The sequence below is a fragment of the Podarcis muralis genome, chromosome 6, assembly GCF_964188315.1.
Source record: "Podarcis muralis chromosome 6, rPodMur119.hap1.1, whole genome shotgun sequence".
NCBI lineage: Eukaryota > Metazoa > Chordata > Lepidosauria > Squamata > Lacertidae > Podarcis > Podarcis muralis.
In genome coordinates, this window is record NC_135660.1 from 41,215,061 (window position 1) to 41,238,794 (window position 23,734).

Sequence of the window (23,734 nt, forward strand, 5' to 3'; positions counted from 1 at the left end):
TGTTGTACAGCGAGATAAGAATAAACTTGCTGCTCTTGCACTGAGTACAGTTACAATCTTGTATGTTGTGAGGAGGGGTGGGGGAGTGCCACACAATTCAAGCCTGAAGCATGAGATGGTGACACTCAAGGAGACGCTATGTTACATATGCAGCCTCCACACTTAGGAGTAGTTTTGCTCCTAGTCTACTGAGCCCCTGTCTTCCAGGTTGTAAACTCCATAGTTCGTAGGTCATAAGGGGCAAAATGCTAAGAAGCATTGCAAAATGTTGAATGCTACTGGGGATGAACAATGTTTGTCCAAGAAGAAGCCCACAGCCTTATAGGCACATAGGGCCAGATTCTGTTAATGAGCCCTGCTATAGTGTCCCGCAAATTGGCTTGGAGGTTGTTGGGGGAAAGGGAAATAGAGGGGAGATTTTTCCATCTGATGGAGCAATCTCCTTAGCACTACCTTGATAATTCCTTCCATAGTCCTCTATAGAAGGACTGTAGAAGTTGTGATGGAAAGAAGTAGCATCTTCCAGTGCACTAAGGAAGGCTTTTTCTAAAGGAAACACAGTGGGTGCCTGATTTTCATGGAGCTGCTTCTATGCTTGCAGTAGAATTGATTCTGCAAATTGCTTCTATTGTTGTCGTCACTACGCAACCTTCACTTTGGATATCTGTCTGACATGTACAATGGAGAATTCCTTTCTGTTTCCTTAGGATCTCCAATATCGACCCCAAGTCCTTCTCCACTACCTCGAACTCCAACTTCCACTCCAGTGCATATGAAGCAAGGGGCTACCACCCCTGTAGTCAATAACCCTTACGTTATTGTGGACAAGCCTGGTCAACCGGTTGGGGCAGCAGCCACCAGCACAGGTGTGGACTAGATGCGGGTGGGGAAGAATGTGCTCTCCTTTCCAGAGCCTTTGCAGTGTGTGCCTTGATTTGCCTCAGAGGCAGAATGCTCAGAATAACCCCTAACCCCTTGTGTGCTTCGCTCATGTCTTAATTGTCATTGCTGGATACTGGTGCAACAGCCATCTCCCTCACTAACTTTTGTTTGTAAAAGGTATTTTCCTAAGACTCCTCGCTCCACAAACCTTACAACAGCCTTCAGCCCTCTGGATATTTTGGTCTACAACAAAACATCCCTCCAAAACATCTTGCAGACGCTGGGTTGATGAAGGCTGCCTTATAGCGTGCTTTGTTACCCTCATTCGCTTCCATCCTCTTTGATCAGTTTGCCAGGGACAAGCGGTTGTTGTAAAGCAAATTTACAACAGCTTGTTGCAGGTTTAGACAGACCATCATATATTAGTCAGCTGCAAACATACTTCACTGCAGGCAGTTCCCTGTAAAAGTGATTGTGTTCTGTGCATGCTAAGAACATAGGAAGGTATCTTACACTGAGTCAGACCAGTGGTCCAACTAGTTGTCTAAACTGACTGGCAGCAGCTCTCCAGGGCTTCAGCAGGGAGTCGCTCACAGCTCTACCTAGACATGCTGGGACTTGAACCTGGCATCTTCTCCATGCAAGGCAGATGCTCTGCCATTGAGCTACTGCTCTTCACTTTTCCTACCTGTGTTCTCTGTTCTACAGTGTAACACAGGCTTCCTCAGCCTCGGCCCTCCAGATGTTTTTGGCCTACAACTCCCATGATAAACTAGCTAGCAGGACCAGTGGTCAGGGATGATGGGAATTGTAGTCTCAACACATCTGGAGGGCTGAGGTTGAGGAAGCCTGGTGTAGCATGTAGAAGGTGGGGAGGAGAACTTTAGCACCCAGAACTTTTCAGCTCAGAGACACTGCTGAGAGACGGGGAAAGTGTGTAGGAAATGGTGGCAACCATCTCTCACGTGATTTGTGCGTCGTCCTGGCAGAGCTGTTGATTCTCTGGGGCTGCATTCAGCATATGGGCACAGAAGAGGTGTATTGCTTTCTAGCAAAATGGGAATGCGACAGTGTCCCCCTCTGCCTCTGAACCGCCTGCCATGTTGCCTTCCTTGCAAGCAGGCAGCGGTTCTTCCATTCCGCCAGTTGTCCAGCAAGGAAAAGGTGATTCTGTTCAGAGAGCTGTAATGTGACACACTGAAGCTACACCAGGATGGCCAAATGTGTTCTGTTGTATTTCTCAATATATAGGTAGCCCTGGAAGTAAGGCTTCAAGTGTTTCTCAAGGGACAGCATCTCCGGTATCAAAGATCCCTGGGAGCAGTTTGGTAACCTCCGCTGTCAAGGTAACATTCGTTTGTTTGGCTTTTCTGTTTCTGTTTTGTTTTTAGAAACTTGTTCAGGTGGAGTATTTTGTCTTTTATTCTTTGATATTCCATGGCAGTGTAGTCCCTTTTTCTGGAAACTGTTTGTACAGTTCTGGTTCATTTTATTTATTCATTAAATTTATATCCTACTGCTCCTCCCAGGGTGGCAAGCAGTAAGCGATAAAACATCTTAAAAACATGGTTAAGTTTTTTATTTCTGCATCCCAAACATCTCGTGTTGGGTCTGCTTTCGAATGTCTCTCAAGTGCTCTGTCCTTAGTGTTCTCCCACCAAAACCACAATTTTCTCCGTATTTCACGGCTCTGTTTTTCAGTGGTGTTTGGAGAAGCCAAAATGCCTATTTGCAACGCTGTCGTGTGTCTCTCTATTTCTAAGTAAGTCCTACTGAATTCAATAGAGCTGACATCCTAGGTAAGCATGCATAGGATTAGGGACTTGGGCAATTTTTCCCTCCAGGGTAAGGCAGTGAATTTGCCTTCACCAGCCAGCGAAAAAAATGGTTCACTGGGGTAGTCTGGGCATGGCCTATTTATAAATTACATTGGTGGAAGACACATGATCTCCGTAGTTGCAACATGTTTCACATTTCCAAAAATCAACAAGTAAGCTGAGGCTGTTGAGTGCATTTCTTGTTAAGCGTGGTGTCGTCTTCTGTGTAGGCACAAATTTTGTATTTAGGGAAAACAGAGGTAGCACTTGACAACTTTATAGCTACCATTGCCAAAATAATATTTATGTAAACATTTGGGGTGAGGGAAAGAGATTCCAAAGAGCCAGTGGTGATTGGGAACCTCGCCAGTAGAGAAGCACTGGGAGCAATTCATTTGGCTTTTTAAGCTGACACAGACGAATAATGTTAGTATACTTCTGGGCTGGGGAAGAAGTCTCAAAGGTACAGAGCTAGATTGTTGCTGATAAATGGTACTTCAGAAGGTGATGGATTTGTAGCAGAATTTGGAACTTGCTTTTATTACTGCTTACAAAAGCTTGTTGTGTGTTTCAATAGACTGCTTCTAGCATTTAAAATGAGATAAGTTTTGTCTAGAATTGTTTCCTATGCAACTTGGGTGTTAATGCAAAAGTAGTAGAGAAAGCCATTCCTTTGTCACTTATGAAAGTATCTCCACGTAGCAAGTTCTGTGCCGTTTTAACCAAACTTGGCCCAGGTTAATGATGGTGATTTGTATTGAACAACATGCGTTCAGTAACAAGCTCATTGTATTTGGGAATATTTTAATGAATTGAAGCCCTCCTAAAAGCGAGGATCTCTATTTCTGTACCTAACTAGGGCTGCTAACCAGCTAAATGCACTAAACATTATTTTTGCACCTGTCATTTTAACTGTTCAGTTGAGTACATTTATTACCAAAAGTTCAGTATTTAAAGGAGGACAGCATAACGTATGATACAATAAACAAAGGTATGATTGTTAGAAGTTTAGATTCTCTTTCATTTTAGAATCACAACTGAACCAACAGCTTTAAGGTAATAAAACTTTGTGTCGTTAACTCCCCATGAAACCCAGAACTTTTTGCAGGCCCGGGTTGGCTTATGTTCCTTGTCTTGAATAAGCTCATTTCTTGTATCATAGTGCTTAAAAAATAAGAATTGCATAGTTAACTTAATTATCTGCTTTGTATAATTCTAGCAAGAAGACTCTCTCTTTGCAACCATGCCGCCTCTGTGTCCAATTGGGAGTCACTCCAAGGTACAAAGTCCTAAATCTGTGACCGGAGGATTTGGAACATTTACAAAGGTATGGGAAGTCTTATTATTCTCTTTGCAATGTGTAGCAGCAGTGTAAGCAGCATTTAACAGTGCAATTTGTCATAAAGCATTCTAAATGTGTGCTTCTAACATTTGAGATTTTTGTTATTGCTTGATCAAGTAGATAGATAGAAACTTTATTTGCATTAGCTACTAGCCAATGCATACTTACCAAAGTATTGAAAGAACCCATTCTGAATTTTGTTTCGCTCTTTCCATAGTGTCTAGGGAACATAATGACCTGAAAAATTTACCTTACCACCTTTTCCTTCTTTTTATCATTACACAAGCAGCTGACTTTCTTTGGGGGAAGATAATGTTAATATACAAGTAATATGTGTGGTGCTTGGTCTTTATATATCAGTAAATATTTTGCAACTGGTCTGCCCAGAGCTGAGATTGAGCTCTGATACTATACAGTCGTACCTTGGATCCCAAATGCCTTGCGAGTCGAACGTTTTGGCTCCTGAACGCCACAAACCTGGAAGTCAGTGTTCCGGTTTGCGAACATTCTTATGAACCAGAATATCTGACGGGGCTTCCATGGCTTCTGATTGGCTGCAGGAGCTTCCTGCAGCCAATCAGAAGCTGCACCATGGTTTCCGAACATTTTGGAAATCGAACGGACTTCTGGAACGGATTCCGTTTGACTTCTGAGGTACTGCTGTACCGCTTCAGGGCAAAACAGACATGTTTCAGATATTTTTGCAAATGTACTCCTCTTCTGGTAACTTCTCTCAGAAGCTGTTCTTACCGTTTCCCCTGGTTTTAGGATACACATGCAACTATGAACTTTTGAGGGACAGTCATATATGAATTACTTAGTGCTCAATCAAGCAACCTATTTGTTTCTTGTGAAAAAAATAGACAGCCATGGTGTGAGAGCTTTTATGAGTTTTTTTTAGCAGAGATTAAATTCTTCCCTTCCACTTGATTTATTTGAAGGTAATAATCAAGCAAGAGCCTGGAGAACCGCCCCAGCAGTCTCCAGCACCAGTGACTGGGACAACCTCTCAGACCTCAGTGCAGCAATACGTTACGGTGAAAGGAAGTCACATGATTTCTTTGTCACCCCAGAAGCAGATTGTGAGCACTGGAGAGGGATCCACATCATCTAAGGTAAAATAGTTTCCATTTCTTTTTATTTCCTTCGGCTGTTTTCACCTGGCTGTAGGTCATCCCAACCTATTTTCAAGCTGTGGTGTGCAGATGTAGATTCGAACCTGGATTTAGTTGCCTGCTGTGCTCCGCTGCTGAAATGTTTTAATTTATTTCATTTATATGTATGTTTAAAACTTTTTTGGTGGATGAATGAAAGTATAGAAGTGACTAAATTAAATAAATGCATTTGTGTCTACTAAAGACACAGTCAGTGCTTTGGGAGTGTGGAAAAACGCCAGTTCAGAAACCATATAGTTTTCTTTGTAAACCTGCATTTTGTATCTGGGTAGCATGTCCTGCATTTGTTCTCACACAGCTGCCACTTCAGGCCCAGTTTGTGCAGCTGACTTTTTTGCATTTTAAAAATCCCATTGCAGTAATATTCTATTTGTTATCCATAGATACGTTTTGGTTTGTGATGGGCTTTTAAGTGGTATAAACTGAGTTAATTGATGATTGCTATGTTTTGAGTCCGTATTGTTTTTCATGTTTTCCTGCTCTCTAATGGGCCAGTTTAATTAATAGATGGCCACAATCTGTTTTACTGTAGGTCATTGGTGTTCCAGTCGGGTCTGCTTTACCCAAGCAAGCTGTGGCTATCGGTGGCGGGCAGATACTAGTAGCAAAATCCAGCCCTTCAGTCACAAAGGCCATTGGTGGAAAGCAAGTTGTAACACAAGGAGTTGCAAAAGCAATTGTGAGCGGCGGCGGAGGGACCATCGTGGCTCAGCCTGTGCAGACTTTAACAAAAGCTCAGGTGCCCTCAGGAGCTCCCAAAAGTGGAACTCAAGGACCAGGTAAAGCTATCTTATTTGCAGACACCTTCAGAAACAATTACATGGAACCAGTTAATTAATATGCAGTTCTGGAAAATTGTGGTAACCTTCTAAATCCAGCTGAGGTGCGGCATGCATAAATTTACCAAGCAGGACTGTAGAAAAAGCATTTTTAGTGCTAGTTTGTGCCGTTGTAACCCATGTCTAGGCACTGAAGGGAGGTTGAAAGCTCTCTGTAAATAAAGGGTTTGCCTCTTCCTTGCTATGTGAAGTGACTTGAACTTGAATCCCAGTATGAAGGAAAAAACTATGGTTGCAGTCACAGTGGAAGTCATTGGCTCACCATCTCCAAAAAAAGTACTCTGGAAATAAATAAAAATGATACAGAAAAAGATTATTGCTGGTTTTGTCTGTTCCTATTTGAAATAGTGTTTGGCATAAGACGGTCTCTGTAAAGCTGGGCGATCTTCATTTTTGTTTCTGCTTTTCCTTTCAGTGATGGCAACATTGCAACTTCCAGCCACGAATCTGGCCAACTTGGCAAATCTGCCCCCCGGGACTAAGCTGTACCTTACCACAAACAGCAAGAACCCTTCTGGGAAAGGAAAGCTGCTGCTTATACCTCAAGGAGCCATTCTGCGAGCCACAAATAATGCCAGTTAGTGTTAAACGGGTTGAATCTAATGTGCTTGGTGTAGTGATTCCGTAACACACATGAGTGGAGTAGACGCTGCTACCCTAGTCTGGCCACGTGGCGTCCCCCTAAAGGCGACAACTGTTAAACGGTGCCTCCTTGAAGCTTGTTAAAATGCATCATGGGACTAGGCTGCCCTGCATATGTGATTGTTTTGTTTGTTCCAGATCTGCAGTCAGGCTCTTCAGCAAGCGGAGGTGGGGCAGCCCAAAGCACAAGTACTGGCTTATCACAGCATCTTACCTACACATCCTACATCCTCAAGCAAACACCACAGGTCAGTCATAATACCGTTTTCTGGGATGAAGGCCTATCACATGGGCCCATGGTTCTGGCTGTCTTCCAAAAAAAAAGGATATGCACTCAGAGTTGCAGGAAGTAGGCATGACCAGTCTTCTTCAACCGCATTCCATTTCTTGCAGTCACTGTGGTCTTTGTTTTGGAGCTGGGGGTGGGGGTTTCTCCATGAGTTTTGCCACTCCCTTCTGTTGATCTCTGTTGCTGGATGCTAGATAAAACATGAGTGGTTCTGGGTTAGGTCACTAATACAGTTGGTTAGAGCAGGGAAAGCCCATGTGTTTGCTGGACTCCAGTTTCCACCCTTCCTAACCACTGGCCATGCAAGTTCTGGCTGATGGTTGTTGGGAATCCCAACAATATGTGGAGGGCACTACGTTGGTGATATACTCCTGGGTTAGAGTATGCCTTATATTGGAGCCTAAAGGCTTACGAAGCAGGAATCGGCTTACTAGGAGCTCTTATATTGAGAAAGCACAGTCTCTGTGAATCTGCGCTGACATTTTTTCTTGTCTCCATAGCAAATATGTAATAATGATAGTTGTGCAGGAGGCAATTGCATTATGTAGTACACCAGTGGCCAGGCTGAATTCAATGAAACAAACAGTGAGGAAGAAGTGTTTTATGCACATCTGAAACCGTTTGACAGGATAATGTATAAATAAAAATAAAATTTATTCATAATTCGCCTTCCCCAGCCTATCGCCTTCCAGATATTGTTGGACTCCCAGCTCTCTTCCACAAGTCTCCGCCAGCGTGGGCCATGGCCAGGAATGAGGAGAGTTGAGAGGCCAGCAGCATCAGGTTGGGGGAGGTTGTAGAGTTTCTTAAAGATGAGGTGGCATCCCCCAGATAAGTGGTACTGGAAGAGCAAAACAGTTTGCCTGTCAAAAAATCAAACCTGAGAGGGCCAGAATTTGCAGTAGGGCTTCTTCTTTAGAGAGGTTTCTCTTTGGTGGTGGTGGTGGGAGCAGAGTCCTTGGGGCACTCACTGTAGCAGTTTTCTTCTATGGTCCAGGGCACCTTTTTAGTTGGCCAGCCATCTCACCAGAGTTCTGCGAAACAAGCAACATCTGGAACAGTTGTGCAAGGGAACGCAAGTGCCGGGACACAATCTGCACAAGGACACCAGGCGTTGAAAGTGATAACGGGACACAAAACGGCAGCTCTGTTTGCACAGGTAACTGCCATGTTTAGGGCTTTGATTGGGATTGAAAGAGGAAACACACAACTGGTCCAAGGGGGCTTTGGGCTTGCGTGTACTGTGAAACAGTAGCCCTTTCAGTATGCCTACGTATCATGTAACTTCTGAAATGGGAGGGGGCTTTCAAAAGGTGCTTGTGATATGACATGGGGCTGGTGAGGTCAGTTATCCAAATGAAATAGTTGGAAATGCCCCTGGGCATGCCCAAGTCCTTGGGGATGTCTAAAGTAGCTCCCTGGATCTCAGCCTTGATTGCAGACTTTTGTTATCAAAGGAAAAATTCAACACTATAAAAAGGTTCTCGACTTCCTCATCAGAATAGTGGGATTGGGAGTGGGGAAGTAGAAACAAGGAATTACTTTCACTTGCTTTCCAAAACAGTAACTGTATTGATCTGTTGTACAGAAAAAGAAAAGTAATCCCATCAAACCCAGTGGGACTTTCTTTTTGGTATTCCGTGTTTCCAGGCCCATCCCAAAGCATTTAAAAACAGATTGGGAGGAATGTCTGCTTCTTTTCATCACATTTTTTGCAAACCTTTGATTCACAGGGAGTTGCGGTTTCCACTTAAATTTTTATTTTAATTTCAAAGGCAGCTTCCAGTGGACAAGCATCACTGATGAAAATATCCGATAATACACTGAAAACCTTGCCAGCATCGTCGCAGCTCTCGAAACCTGGCACCACTGTGCTAAGAGTATCTGGTGGAGTGATCACTGCAGCGACAACGTCGTCCGTGACTCTGCCAACAAATGGAGTTGCACAGGTGAGGTCAAGTGGTGTGTCAGGTTTCTAGTGCAAGTGCAACCGCTCAGAAAAGTAGCCTATGAAATTAGAATCTTCTACTTCACCAGTTTTGATTCCCTTGAAGTAAAGGGTATTTTAAATTTTCAGAAACTGTCCCGCTTGCTACTAGCTTTACTTAAAAAGAAAAGAAATTGTTGTTTAGTCATTTAGTCGTGTCTGCCTCTTCGTGACCCCATGGACCAGAGCACGCCAGGCACTTCTGTCTTCCACTGCCTCCCGCAGTCTGCTCAAACTCATGCTGGTAGCCTCGAGAACACTGTCCAACCATCTCGTCCTCTGTCGTCCCCTTCTCCTTGTACCCTCCATCTTTCCCAACATCAGGGCCTTTTCCAGGGAGTCTTCTCTTCTCATGAGGTGGCCAAAGTACTGGAGCCTCAGCTTCACGATCTGTCCTTCCAGTGAGCACTCAGGGCTGATTTCCTTAAGAATGGAGGGGTTGGATCTTCTTGCAGTCCATGGGACTCTCAAGAGTCTCCTCCAGCACCAGAAATTACTTGGTGCAATTTGATATTTGATATTGAGATGAATTACTTGGTGCAATTTGATATTTGATATTGAGATGAATTACTTGGTGCAATTTGATATTTGATATTGAGATGAATTACTTGGTGCAATTTGATATTTTGGCTTGGCTTATTCACCCAAACTACTGAGATGAATTTTAATTCAATATTTGTGGTTGCCTCTGACCCCTGACTCCTCTAGTTCTGCGGCATTTGCAAAGAAATTTGCAGAATTTTTTTGTTACATGTACACCTCTCCTGCCTCCCACAGTGGAGCTCCAGGCAGCGTACAGATCCCAGGCTGGATCAGCAGGCAGAGGAGGGCTTAAGCAGCTCTCCTGTTCACTCTGTGATTCTTTCCTACAGACTGTTATTACTATTCATTAAATTTGTATATTGCCCTTCATCCAAAGATCTTGGGGCACTTCACAGAGGCCCCCACATAATCTTGGTTATGTGCATGTCTAAAAGCACAAGTTTGCGAAGGTAATGTGTACTTCCACATTAAGTTTGTAAGGGATGAATGAATTCGTAATTCGTGCTGGCTGCTGTTCTTCAACCCAATATTCAATCATTTTAACACAGCAAGCGGACAGTGTAAGTTCTAGCTCATCTCCAGCTGCAGGCCCTGTAGTGAAGGCGTCTGGACAGCAGCCACAAGTTTCTGCCAACCAGGGGCAAGCTGCATCGGCTGCGCCTAATAAAACAAATGCATCTGCGGTTGTAAGCATTGCTTCTTGGGTGGCTGCCCCAGCCCCAACCGCTGGGAAAACTGCAGTATCAGGTAAGGAAAATTCCCTTTCCTTTGCTCCTGCTACCTTTTCAATCTAGACCTATAATGCATTGATATTTTGGGTGCTGAAATGGCAGAATTGGGAGCACCTAACTAGGCCACTGTTGGGATGCGGGTGGCGCTGTGGGTTAAACCACAGAGCCTAGGGCTTGCCGATCAGAAGGTCGGCGGTTCGAATCCCCGCAACGGGGTGAGCTCCCGTTGCTCGGTCCCTGCTCCTGCCAACCTAGCAGTTTGAAAGCACGTCAAAGTGCAAGTAGATAAATAGGTACCGCTCCGGCGGGAAGGTAAACGGCATTTCTGTGCGCTGTTCTGGCTCGGCTTAGTCATGCTGGCCACATGACCCGGAAGCTGTACGCCGGCTCCTTCGGCCAACAAAGCGAGATGATTACAGAGTCGGTCACAACTGGACCTAATGGTCAGGGGTCCCATTACCTTTTAACTAGGCCACTGTATTTGTGGCCTGACCTCTTTCAAAAGAAAATCAAAAGTGCTGGTGTTCGGTCTGCCTCCAGGCCATTTAGGAGTTTGAAGGTATCTTGAGGTCAGCCTTCACACGTATGCATCAGCTTTGAGTAGCATCTGCTCTTTGACCTAGTATTAATAAAGTGCCAATTGGCGAGTTCCGAGGATGCGGCCTTTTTAGTGGTGGCAACACTATTGCCGAATCTTTTCCCTGGAAAGCCCACCAACTTTCCCCTCTTCTGTGGGGAAAAAAAACTTTATTTCTGTCAGACAGTTTTAAAATCTGCTGCTGCTGTGCTTTTCTGCTTGTTACCCTTGGTTTATTTAATCTGTGTTTTTATTGTTTTTATTTATGGGGGAGGGGGTTTGTAAGCCACTTTGTGGGGAATTTTATTTAGATATGGGATATAAGCAGTTATAGCAAATACTTCGAGGTGGCAGCAAGTGGTTTAATTTTTTTTAATGTAAGTAACTATTTGGAAAAGTTAAGGTTCAGCTAAACTCCACATCTGTGACCGCTAAAAGGGTGCGGAGTTCTTAAACTCCTGCACTGCTTCCAGAAGATGCGCAGATAGGCAAAAACCTATGTTTTCAAGGGAAAGGAATTCCACAGCTGAGGGTCTGTTGCTGAGAACCCCTCTCTGTGTCCCCTTGCAATCCTAGAGAGGTACGTGGATGTTGGACTTAGAGGGCCTTCACAACACACAACTAGACTTAATGTGGACAATATGTGATCAAGAGCTCCTGATGGTTATTTCAATTGCCAATCTGATTTGGCTCCCCTGCAGCTGCTACTATTCTTCTTCTTCTTCTCTCTTTTGATATCTTTAATTTATAATTTCCTCTATCACAAGAATGAAGTGTGTTTTCTTCAACATAATTTACCTGTTCAACTCCATTTCTAAATAACAGAACTTTATTCCGGATAGGCAGTATTTATCAGGGGTACATCGCTGCACCACTGCTTTAGAAACACTATCTTTGCAGTAACAACTATATTATTATTTTTTTGTAATTATGACTTTTCAATTGTAGCTACAAATTGACTGTTTAATTGTCAGACTTCCTTAGTGATGGTTTTCAGTTGATGCTTGATTCTGTTTTTATCAGCATCTCTCCCCTTTTTGCTGTTGCTGTTGACAGAAGAGCTGATTTCATAGTCTCTTGTGCAGAAAGGAGCAAGAGCTCTCTTTAAGCATGACTTCTCTTCTAGGATTGTTAAAGATCCACTCCAGTCAAAATAGTCCCCAGCAAGCTATTTTGACGGTTCCCAGCCAACTCAAGCAACTTGGTGTGAGTGCTGCCTCTGGAGGAGTCCAAACAATATTGATGCCCGTGAACAAAGGTAAAATGCAGTTTGGCAAGACTACAAGTGTGTACAGATGCTTTTGATGAGAGTATTTGGACAGTTTAGGTAACCATATATTAGCTTAAGAAACTAAGATATGGATTGTGCAAAAAACTAACTGACCAATTATGAAGTCGGTTTACTATAGTTTCCCATTACATCTTAACCAGGAAACTATAGTTATGAGCTTTGCAACAATCCAGGTTATTAAGCCAACTTCAAACTAGAATAGCCTGAATTGTTCCAAAGCTGATAACCATATTTTCCTGGTTTAGATGAAATGGGAAACTATGGTCAGGTGGATACTTCCTGGTTTGTTTGCCAACTTGTACAAAGTGGATCTGTGCACAGACTCAAAAGGCTTGTTCATATCTTAACATATTAAGCCAAGGCATGATCATCCAAGTGCGGTTATTTATTATGTGATACATAACACACACTACTGACACTAACGCTAGACTTAAGCTACTATAGACAAATTTCAGTTTCTGTGCCAAAATACTATAAACAATTGATCTGGCATCTCCACTAAGGATTAGTAAAATAATTGATCAATACAATTGTCTAGCTGTTTGTTTGTTTGTTTGTTTGTTTGTTTGTTTGTTTGATGAAAATATCTACATAACAATGTGAAACCAGTATTTTTCTTTTCTCTCAGTGATACAATCACTTTCATCCAGCAAAGTATCTGCTGTTACACCCGTAACCTCAACAAATGCAGTTGTTCCAAGCCCTTCTGCAGTGTCTGTTGCAAAAGGTAAAATTATTTGTTATTGTGATCAGACCTTGCCCCTGCTCACCTGTGGAAAATCACTGACATCATTATTGGTGGTTGTAATATAATTCATTTTATGTTTGATTTTTCATGTGTACATTTTTACCAGGATCTCACTTGGATACAAAGACTTGCCAGCCTGATACTTTTATGGCAAATGTACATGCAGAAATGTGGCTCTGAGCTTAGTAAAACTGAGTGGTAACGGGGGGGGGGGGTGTGAAGTGGGCACATTGGTTTTCTTCTTCTTTTGTCCCAGCAGATCTCCCATTTTCTAACATTCTCTCCTTGTTGACAGATAGGTAGCCGTGTTGGTCTGCCATAGTCAAAACAAAAAAAATTCCTTCCAGTAGCACCTTAAAGACCAACTAAGTTAGTTCTTGGTATGAGCTTTCGTGTGCATGCACACTTCTTCAGATATCTGAAGAAGTGTGCATGCACACGAAAGCTCATACCAAGAACTAACTTAGTTGGTCTCTAAGGTGCTACTGGAAGGAATTTTTTTTTGTTTCTCCTTGTTGAAACCAGTGGGGAAGAGAATTAACTACACTAGCTCCAGGCATAGCTGATAAGCCTGATCCCAGGAGTGGCAGGTCAGGTCTCTGGATCCAGCCCCATCCCTCCAGGGCCCTGGTTTGACCCCTAACCCCAACTATCTCTGACACTAATACTATCAACAGTAGGTCCATGCCTCCAGAGAATTCTGTGGCAGACAAGCCCCACTCCCCCACCAGCAAAGCTGTTTCCCACCATTGTAGAGGTACCTCCGCACCATCAAGACAGCAGGACTGAGAGCGTGGATCACTCTGTTAGCTTAATAAATAAGTGCAGTAGAGTAGAACAATGCTACAAGATACTCAGAAGGCGCTGATATGTCCGTGGTCAAATTCCTTTATGCATGAGAACTAAAAATGCATGCAATGACACATACTGCTGAGGCATAACAATATGGGTGCATTTTTCTCTGTAAGCAGTATCCTAAAATGTGGTTAATTAAAAAATGCTTTTCAGCAGCTCAAGAAGTACAGCAGTGGTTTCACTTGGGAGTCTTAGGGATAGTGCTAATGAGCTTTTAATATATTCCTCCCATAAGAAGCTGCTGGTCTCAGCTGAAATATTTTCCAAAATAACAGAACAGAAATATTCTTGTGTGGAAAATGAAACTTCAGGTCATTATCTTCCAAAAGAAAATTCTTTCAATATTCTAGACGGTGCTGTTAACTTCAATTCCACCACCGACACTGCTACCATCTCCTTTTCCTCATTATTCTTTTTTTCTGTGAATTGGATAGAGAATTTTCAGGAGAGCATGGATATTTTAAAACTGTTTGGATGAATTGCAGGATTTTACACATATTTTAGAGGACAAGCAGGGACCTGGTTGCTCCAGCAACGAATTCCCTGGAGTAACCAGCCAGCACCATCTCAAGGTCTTTTTCTTGTCCTATAAATATATAAAAATTGCAGTTAGTGAGTTATAAATAACAGCTTTGACTCCTTTATTAGCTAATTGGCAGGTTCAAGGCTAGGCAAACATATATTTTTCTACAAATTTCTTTAAATTTTTTATTTTAATGTGTACTTTATTTTAATGTGTACTTATTTTAATTATTCTTTTGTCTTCTGAAGTTAAGCTGGAGCCTGACTCAGCAGGGCAGAGCTGCAGTTCCCTTGTCTCCCAAGATGGTCAGGTGACAGTGAAAGCAGAGGAAAGTTCTGAACTTGGAAACTATGTCATTGGGTAATTACTCTTGCCAAGTTAAAACTTCATGAGTTGCAATAGGGATATTGCTCACTGGGGGCCATATTTTGGGGGGGAGGTACCTAAAAGCGATAATATAAAACGTGCTCTCTTGATTTTTTTACAGGACAGAGTATTTGGACAACCTCCAGCAACTTTTGACAGCAATAGTAAAGAAAGTGCCATTGATTGCTGAGAGAAGTAAGAACCTGCAGAAAAACACAAACATACACACACACATCACCTTTCCATATCCAAACCATGCTCAAGGCAGCTTACAACATGAAAAAAATACCTAATTATAAACATAACAAAAGTAGTCATAATCAGTAGATGAAAGATTTAAAAGTACACAACCAAATTGAACAATTTCTTTGCCAGTGAACTATGACCTCTGTGGCCATTTAACTTTGAGATTTCATCATGGAAAAGAGCAAAAGAACTCAAGAAGCCACAAAAGATGTTCTTTGCAAAATACATAGAAATCTGAATAATCTCAGTACTCTGTATAGTTTCAGCCAGATAGGTGGGGTATAAGTGATAAATTATTATCTTAACCTTAACTTAACCTTCTCTGCACAAGTTGTAAGTGTTGCAGGCTGCAATCCATTATTCATGTTGTTTAAAATATTTCTTAACAACTCCTTATTGGAAGATACCAGTGGTAGTGTGCTGGACCTTGAATAGAATTCACACAACATAAAAGTTCAGCTTAAAATCAAAGTTGGGGTGCCACCACAAAAAAGGCCTTCTCTTTTGTGGTAGGATAACATGCCTCTGTTAAGTAAGTAATGTCTCTCCAGATTACTAGAGATCTTCCTCAGATGCTCCTCTTGCATGCTGCCACCTTCAGGTGCTTGGGGTCTCAAGCCATTTAGGGCATTAAAAGAATGCACCGACACCTTAAATTGGGCTTGGAAGCAAATAGGCAGCCAGAGTAGATCTTTCAGAACAGGCGTCTGAACAGCTCTGGTTGTACTTGTGCAGCTGTGTAACACATTGCAGTAATCCTGCCAGGAGATTATCAAAGCACGGTTCACCATGACTAGGCTATCCCTGTCAGGGAATGGTTGCATGATGACAATGGCATCAGTAATACTCAGAAGGAACTATGAAGTTTCCAAAGCATTTCACATGCCTTATCTCAGTAATCCTTAGCCTTCCTGACAGACTGGGGATATGTATCTTACCACTGCTGGTAGCTGTTTGCAGCCATTTGTCAATTTAATCCATCTGTTGCTAATTAAAGTATGCATTGATTGCCTACCTGCAAGCTGCCCATACTGTTAGCACTATTAATGTTTCCCTGGTAACTAACCTTACATGGCTTGAGGGAAGCTTGAAAACAGCAGGAGCAAATGTGCAAAACTAGGTGGCGTAAAGAAAATGTAATGACAGGAGATGCCATAAATATGTGTAATGCCTCTTTTTTAAAAAATGCTGTGTAATTGTGTGGGCCTCCTATTTGGGAAACAATGCTCTCCACCTCTACTTTGTATTATTTACCCCCCAAAAAGCCTCTTTCCTTCTCTTATATTTTCCCCCCTGACATTTATGGGTTCTTTTTACCAGCAGAGTTTCTATACCTTTCCACAGTGTTGTTGTTTTTTAACACAATTGGCCTTAAGTGATTTTCTTAGCCTAGTTTAACGGACAAAGGTAATTCCTTACTATGGATGCTGCTGACCAGTTTTTATTTTTGAGAAATCAGAACTCTTGTTTCCATTTTCCTCTTTTGTTTCACTTTGTCCTTTGGGTCACTATAAGATAATATGAACTTAGAAAGTGCTTGTGATCTATTATGCCTTGTAACTAAGGGAGTTTGAGCCTTTTTCTCTGAGGAAAAGCAACAGGAGAATCAGTATTCACTGAGTGGGTTGTCTATTAAGAACAGGAACCCTGAAAGGGATTTGCTGCTATTAGAATGTCCTGCTGTGGCAGCCATTTCGCTTACTCTCTGAATCGTTCATTTTGGCAGAACACTGGAGTAAGTGTTTAGATGAGATTGCCACTTATTTTTTATTTCTGAGGCTCAGGAAATGTACGCAACGCATTTGTACTTTCTCCCTCATGCAAAATGATGTGCATAACAAAATGTTCAGGAATAGCCAGTCGCACAATAAATTTAGTTTCATAGCTGTTAAAATTTCTATTTCTTGGTGCTTTCCCCCTGCTTTTTAGCTGAAGATGCCAACTCTTATTGTGCCAGTTCTGTGGAACAATATTATAGCTGGAATATTGGAAAACGGAGAGCTGCAGAGGTAAATCTTCTTAATGTGCTCTGTAAAAATGAGCTTAAACCCTCAGAGAAATGTCTGGCTGGAAATCTGTGCTTTTGTGGAGCTGATTTTTATTTTTAAAATCTCTTCCAGAAGCCTAGGTTATATTTAATATATTTGTGTATACCCATTTTCTTTTTTCTAATATAGTGATATTGGCTTAATAAAATGTAAATAAATTTGAGGCTTCCAGATATTTTTAGCACTAAGTGTGAATCATTGTGTAAATTCCTATGACTAATTTGCGTTAACTGTTTTTTATTCTGAATTTTAACCTGCCTGCTGAAGGGTGGATGATGGCGATGGTAATATAAGAAATGGAAACGTGGTTCTTTGAGACTTCTACCATATCCTCATTCTGAGATGTCCAAGTTTTGTCTGAATAACCTAGATCATATGGAGTTAGTCAGGAGGCAGCATGGTTTAATGGTTAAGAGTTTTGGACCAAGAATTGGGAAGACAAGGTTCAGTTTCTTCAGGCAGCCATGAAGCTTGCTGGGTTACCTTGACCAGTCATACAATCTCAGTCTAACCTACTTTGCAGGAATGCTTTGCTAATAAAAGGTGAAGAAACTGTATGTTGCCTTGAACTGATTAGAAGAGGGTGTGTAATAGAAATTGGACCCCCCTGCTATGTATCCAAGGAAAGTGGCAAAGACTTGCAAAACACTTCAGTGGAAAAAAAATCATGAGAGCTGTAATGAAATGAAAGGCAGGTTTACATTAGTAAAAACAATGAAATTAAAGACACCTTCACTTTCCCATTGGAGATTTATTACCATTGTTAAACATACTATGACTAACTTCTTGGCCAGTCTTTGGACAGAGGATTTGCTATTCATTTCTTCTTGTTTTGTTTTCCCCTTATTTGTTCTTCTGTTTCTCTTTCCTGTTTCACAAAATGACCCCTCTGTTGTGCACAGAATACAGGAAAGTAGGGAGGGCATCCAAACAAGGCACACATTGTCCCCCCCAGATGTAGCAGGCTGCAACAATAGACCCATTTGCCTCTCTACAAGTAACAAAATAGTTAGCAAGCTTTGTCAGACTGTTTCAGGCTGCAAACAGGGAGGGAGGCTGGGAGCATGATTCATGAAATTGTACAGGAAGGGACTGTGCTGTGTGTGTGGCAAGGGGCTGGTGGTGCAAGTTTGTAATCTCCCCCCCCCCCAAAAAAAAAAAAAACCTGATGCTTGGGCCCTGCACAATTTAAGTATCCCTTGTTCTTTGAATGATCTAGAACAGGCATAGGCAAACTCCGGCCCTCCAGATGTTTGGGACTACAATTCCCATCATCCCTGACCACTGGTACTGTTAGCTAGGGATGATGGGAATTGTAGTCCCAAATATGTGGAGGGCCGGAGTTTGCCTATGTCTAATCTAGAAATACACTAAGAAATCATCATCAACCTTAGTTTACGGATTGAAAATCTAAGGCCATACACTGATCAAGGAACTGAACCCATAACTGTTTTTTAAGCACTCTGGGGGATAATATGTAAAAGCAGCTATTTTCATAATGTTCTATTTTTCATCATGGATCTGATGAAATGCATTCCTGTTTCAAAAGCTTTTTGCTACAATAACTATATCTGCAGTGCTCTTGGTTGTTGTTTTTCTGCAATGAACTACAATGGTGCTTTGTTTTGTTTTTACTAATTTACCATAATTGATCCTATTCTAAAGTTGTAAAAGATGGATAAAAACAGGGGGGGGGGGTTGTTCTAAATCTTAGCTCTTGTCCTTTCTGGATTTCCCCCTGTTATAGTGGCAACGAGCACTGACAATAAGGAAGATCCTCCAAGAAATCATAGAGAAACACCCAAAATTTCACAGCATTGCCCCCTTGAAAACAAAGCAGGTTGTAAATTGGTGTCGCTCCCGTGGCTACACACCACCTGACCCGGAAACTCTGAGGAATGAAGATTCCATAGAAGATGTGCTGACACAAATAGACAACGAGCCAGGTAAGGAGTCTTATTTTAGAATCTCAAAACATCTGTACCTTGGTGATGATTTAACAATGCACCACCTCCAGAGTTCCATTTATAAGCCCCTGGCGCCAGTTTAGTTCTGTTCTGTCTGTTTCAGTTTTCACTTTTGGGATCCCAAAGGACCCACTAAATTTAAGAAAATTAGCTCTGATTCGATGCTCCTTTGGGTTTGGTGAGATTCAAAAGAAACTACAAGGTTTTTCAGGCCACCACCACCACCATTAGAGGCACAGGAGCCCCAGTGAGTGAAAACGTGGCAGTCCGGAACCTAAGTTGTACCTGATTTTGACAAAAGCGAATCTAGATTCCGTGTTGCACGGCATGGTATATTTATGGTGCACTATTTAACTGTGCTGGATTGCCTTTCTGTTATAAGGGGTGGGGAATCTTTTCTATCCCAAGGGCCACATTTCCTCCAGGTCAGTCTTCAGGGGGCCACCTTGCCAACAATGGCAATGGCTAAAACAGGCAGAACGATTGATGCGGTTCTTACCTCTGTGCAGTAATTCAAGATATAGTGGTAGTTTCTAAACACCCACGTCTCTCCATCCTGCAGGCATTCGTGCAATGCACGGACACATTCCAGCCAGGCAAAAGCAGGACTTGGGGAGAGGGGGTGGCCTGGGCGGAAATCCTGAGAGCTGGATAGAGAAGCTTGGAGCGCCACATTTGACCACCTGGCCTGAGGTTCCCTAGCCCTACTGTAATGACAGAGCATGCCGCTAATTTGCTCATTTGGAAGCTCTTTCAAATTGAGATAGGTTAGGAGCTAGCAAACATTGTTTTGCAAAATCCATAATTGATTTTGGAAACAGAATTGCTGCCCTCCCTTACTTGTCCAATCTGTCTCTCCTGAAAGTTTCAATTTCATTTGGCAGACATAATTCAGAAGCTTTTTATTCCTAAATGACTTCTACTGAAAGTTTTTTTTTTTTTTACACTCTTGCCAGAATGGCGGGTGCTTCCTTGTTGGGAAAGAGTGGGTTGGGTTTTAAGTGGCAGCAAGATTGGGGATTAAAGCAGGACTAGGCAGAAGGAATGATTCAGCATCTGTTCATTCATTCTGCAATGCAGAAGATGTATCCAGGTTTTTCTATCCAAAACTTGAAACTGCAGAAATAGAAGCAAAAAAATCAGATTTTATTGGAAAGCACTTGACGTAATATTAAAAAGGAGGACATGGAAAGGGAGGGGAGGGGTGGGTTTAGGTTTCTGCTGACCATCCCTGGCTTCCTGATATACGTGGATCTAGAACATGTTCTGTAGGGAACGTCACATCTAGAAAGACTGCAGTCAAGCCTGGAGTGGACTAACACAAAAGGAGGCAGCATGCCTCAGTGGCCCAGTTCTTGCTATATGCACGACTCACTCTGATGTGGATTCCTGGAGTGTGTTTCTGTTGGTCTATAGAACTTCACAATTGTACCCTTTTAACCATTTTAAAGAGCTTGAAAAGGAAGTGCTTTCTCTTGATGAGAGTGGGTCAGTTTCTCTCCGTTGTCTACACTGGTTCCTTCTTGTGCTCTACCGGGGAGGTGGTGAGAGAATGAGAGCAGGACATTCTGTATGCTTGCCCACTCTGTGCATCTGGCATGTGTTTGTTTTATGGGTAACTTTTCCTAGAGAAAAGCTCTAGACTTGCACATCTGACCCCATAGGCACCCATATTGTTTTGGAGAAGAGGTAAAATAAGAGAGGTTGTCTTGCTTTCCTTCTGCCCGTAACATGTGATCAAATTTGTAAAGTTAGTGCCCGGTTCTAAATTAATGTGTTGCAAATGGAAGCATTTTCTTTCCCCCTTTGTTGCTACCCTTGGATCCAGATGCTGGGGGGGGGGGCACCTCCTTTTCACTTTGAAAATATTTCTTTCATGTTTGGAACAATTTGTTCTACAAATCATTTGCCTTAGGGCTAAAAACAGGTGTGATTCTGTAACCTCTTAATTTGGGCCTGGAAAGCAATGGGCAGCCAATGCAGAGTGCTGTCTTTAATGTCCTATGCCAGCAGCTCTCAACTTGTGGGTCCCCATATGTTGTTGGACTACAACTCCCATCATCCCTGAGCTCTGGCCTTGCTAGTTAGGGGTGATGGGAATTGTAGTCCAACAACATCTGGGGACCCACAGGTTGGGAAAGGCTTCCTATGCAGTTTGAGGCCAGGATGCCTGAAGGATTGCCTGCACTTGTACAGTGGTACCTCAGGTTAAGTACTTAATTCGCTCTGGAGGTCCATACTTAACCTGAAACTGTTCTTCTTCTTTTTTTTTATAAATTTTTTATTAAAGTTTCCATAATTTTCATAACAACAAAACAAAACAAAACAATACAATAAACAACAAACAAAAAAAACAAGTACAATTTCAAAACCTTATTTTCTTATAATTTACTTCCCCGACTTCCTCATACTTCCCCTTTCTGTATTCCAGTTTCTAATCAATTATTCAGCAAATCCTTCCCTTATTTTATCTTAAATTTAATCTTACCTATTCCCTTTAACTTATCCGTTACCGCTAGTAACCACTTATTTTCTAGTCCAACATCATTTTAACATTCATAACCTGAAACTGTTCTTAACCTGAAGCACCACTTTAGCTAATGGGGCATCCTGCTGCCGCCGCGCCGCCAGAGCACGATTTCTGTTCTCATCCTGAAGCAAAATTCTTAACCTGAAGCACTATTTCTGGGTTAGCAGAGTGTGTAACCTGAAGCGTATGTAACCTGAGGTACCACTGTATTAGCCTGCTAAGGTTTACAGCAGGGGTAAAAAACCTAAGGTCTGGGGGCCGGATCCGGCCCAATCACCTTCTCAATCCGGCCCGAGGATGGTCCGGGAATCAGCGTGTTTTTTACATGAGTAGAATGTGTCCTTTTATTTAAAATGCATCTCTGGGTTATTTGTGGGGCATAAGAATTCGTTCATTTTTATTTTTTGTCAAAATATAGTCCAGCCCACCACATGGTCTGAGGGACGGTGGACGGCTCATGTCTGAAAAAGGTCGCTGGCCCCTGATTTACAGTCAGCTACTAAAAAGCCACAGGGACGCAGGTGGCGTTGTGGGTAAAAGCCTCAGCGCCTAGGGCTTGCCGATCGAAAGGTCGGCGGTTCGAATCCCTGCGGCGGGGTGCGCTCCCGTCGTTCGGTCCCAGCGCATGCCAACCTAGCAGTTCGAAAGCACCCCCAGGTGCAAGTAGATAAATAGGGACCGCTTACAAGTGCGAAGGTAAACGGCGTTTCCGTGTGCGGCTCTGGCTCGCCAGAGCAGCGATGTCACGCTGGCCACGTGACCCAGAAGTGTCTCCGGACAGCGCTGGCCCCCGGCCTCTTGAGTGAGATGGGCGCACAACCCTAGAGTCTGTCAAGACTGGCCCGTACGGGCAGGGGTACCTTTACCTTTACCTACTAAAAAGCCACAGGCTCCCCATCCCTAGACAAAGACCTGTGATATGACTGGAGCCCCAAGTACCCCACTCCTCCAGAGCAGTTTTGCAATTGTTAGTAAAAGGCTCTTGAAATGTTGATGCCCGCTGCGTATAAGTTGCTTTTTAAAGCTCCCTCCTTCGTCACGGTAATATCTATAAACGAAAATTCTTATGTTTACTGAACAGTGTGTTTCCTCGCTCCAGTTCCAGAGTGAACAGCTCTGACTTCTTGTTTTTTTTACAAGGAGGGCAGTGAAACAGGCATTTTTATCCATAGCCACGCTCCCTCACTTTAGGATGAATCCGGACTTAAATTAGTTCTGTCAATCAATGGAACAAGTTAATAAAAAATCCCATTTATTTCAATAAGACTAAAGCTTGACTTAGTGTGGTTGCAAACCTGTAATGCTTATCTGGTTACACAGCTGCTGTGGGACTGGAGTCACTGTAGCAGAATGAGGCAGGTTGCTTTGAGAAATGTCAGTCTATCCACAGCACAAGTGTCTCTATTTTCATGGGCTCCTTTTCAGGCATAACGATGATGGCAACTTGAGATGGCAGGATGTTGCCACTGGAAACCAGGTTCTGGTGTTGGGCGCTAGCAATTAGGGCTTTTTCCTCCTTGTGGTTCAGCACGAACTCCGAATGCCTTTTAGTTGCACCCATCTGTCACTAGATACAGATCTGTTTGTAAATCCTCTTTCTGTCTTCCCGATTGCTTCTTGGGAAAGAATGCTCATCTTCTTACACCACTGGGGAAGAACTGTGTCGAAAGCTGGAAGAGCTGGAGCGGTTCCTCAAGCAAGAGCCAGACAATGACGAGGAAATAGACATTATCAACGTTGCTGAGCCTCTGAAAATAAACATTAAAAAGGAACCAGAGGAGAAGCAAGAGGAAGCAAAGTTCTACTTGGCACCCCAGCCTACATCAGAGTTTGTGCGCGAGACAGTGGAGCAGGTACAGAGATAAATGCTCTTCCTAGCTAGATGAAGAATTATTCACTGCCTCAAGCTCTTGATAGTATAATACATTTGTCCTGTGATACTTGCAAGCTGTGTTTACTTTTTCTTTACAAGGCTGGTTGGAGCTTGCTGGTACTCCTAGACCAGGGGTCTGCAACCTTTAAGACAAAAAGAGCCACTTGGACCCGTTTCCGAAGAAAAAACAACAACTGGGAGCCGCAAAACCATTGCGACATTTAAAACAAATATATCTCCGGAGCCGCGATCTGACAGCGGGCGGGAAGGTGACGTTGGGACAGTGTGTGACTAACGCACGCACCGCCCCCATGCGACGTCACAGCCAGTACAGCGCCCGCCACAGTGAGGAGTGTCGGGGCGCACAATGCGCCTCCTCCCCTCGCTAGTATCCGCCCCGGAGCCGCGGCAAAGATGTAAAAGAGCCACATGCGGCTCCGGAGCCGCGGGTTGCAGACCCCTG

General features: G+C 42.9%; 1 protein-coding gene across 3 annotated transcripts in view; it reads left to right on the top strand.

Moving 5' to 3' along the window:
• The window catches only part of YEATS2 (YEATS domain containing 2), a 40,351-nt gene that overhangs the window by 11,500 nt on the left and 5,117 nt on the right, over positions 1-23,734 (top strand). For all 3 annotated transcript variants that reach the window (XM_028730643.2, XM_028730644.2, XM_077930105.1), the window contains 17 exons: positions 708-866; positions 2,134-2,228; positions 3,919-4,026; positions 4,983-5,156; positions 5,749-5,995; positions 6,471-6,632; positions 6,836-6,945; positions 7,984-8,145; positions 8,762-8,935; positions 10,065-10,263; positions 11,951-12,082; positions 12,744-12,842; positions 14,490-14,601; positions 14,729-14,802; positions 16,783-16,862; positions 18,649-18,847; positions 23,025-23,251. In XM_028730643.2, the coding sequence (XP_028586476.2) occupies positions 708-866; positions 2,134-2,228; positions 3,919-4,026; positions 4,983-5,156; positions 5,749-5,995; positions 6,471-6,632; positions 6,836-6,945; positions 7,984-8,145; positions 8,762-8,935; positions 10,065-10,263; positions 11,951-12,082; positions 12,744-12,842; positions 14,490-14,601; positions 14,729-14,802; positions 16,783-16,862; positions 18,649-18,847; positions 23,025-23,251 (2,513 nt within the window). The remainder of the gene's footprint in view (positions 1-707; positions 867-2,133; positions 2,229-3,918; positions 4,027-4,982; positions 5,157-5,748; positions 5,996-6,470; positions 6,633-6,835; positions 6,946-7,983; positions 8,146-8,761; positions 8,936-10,064; positions 10,264-11,950; positions 12,083-12,743; positions 12,843-14,489; positions 14,602-14,728; positions 14,803-16,782; positions 16,863-18,648; positions 18,848-23,024; positions 23,252-23,734) is intronic.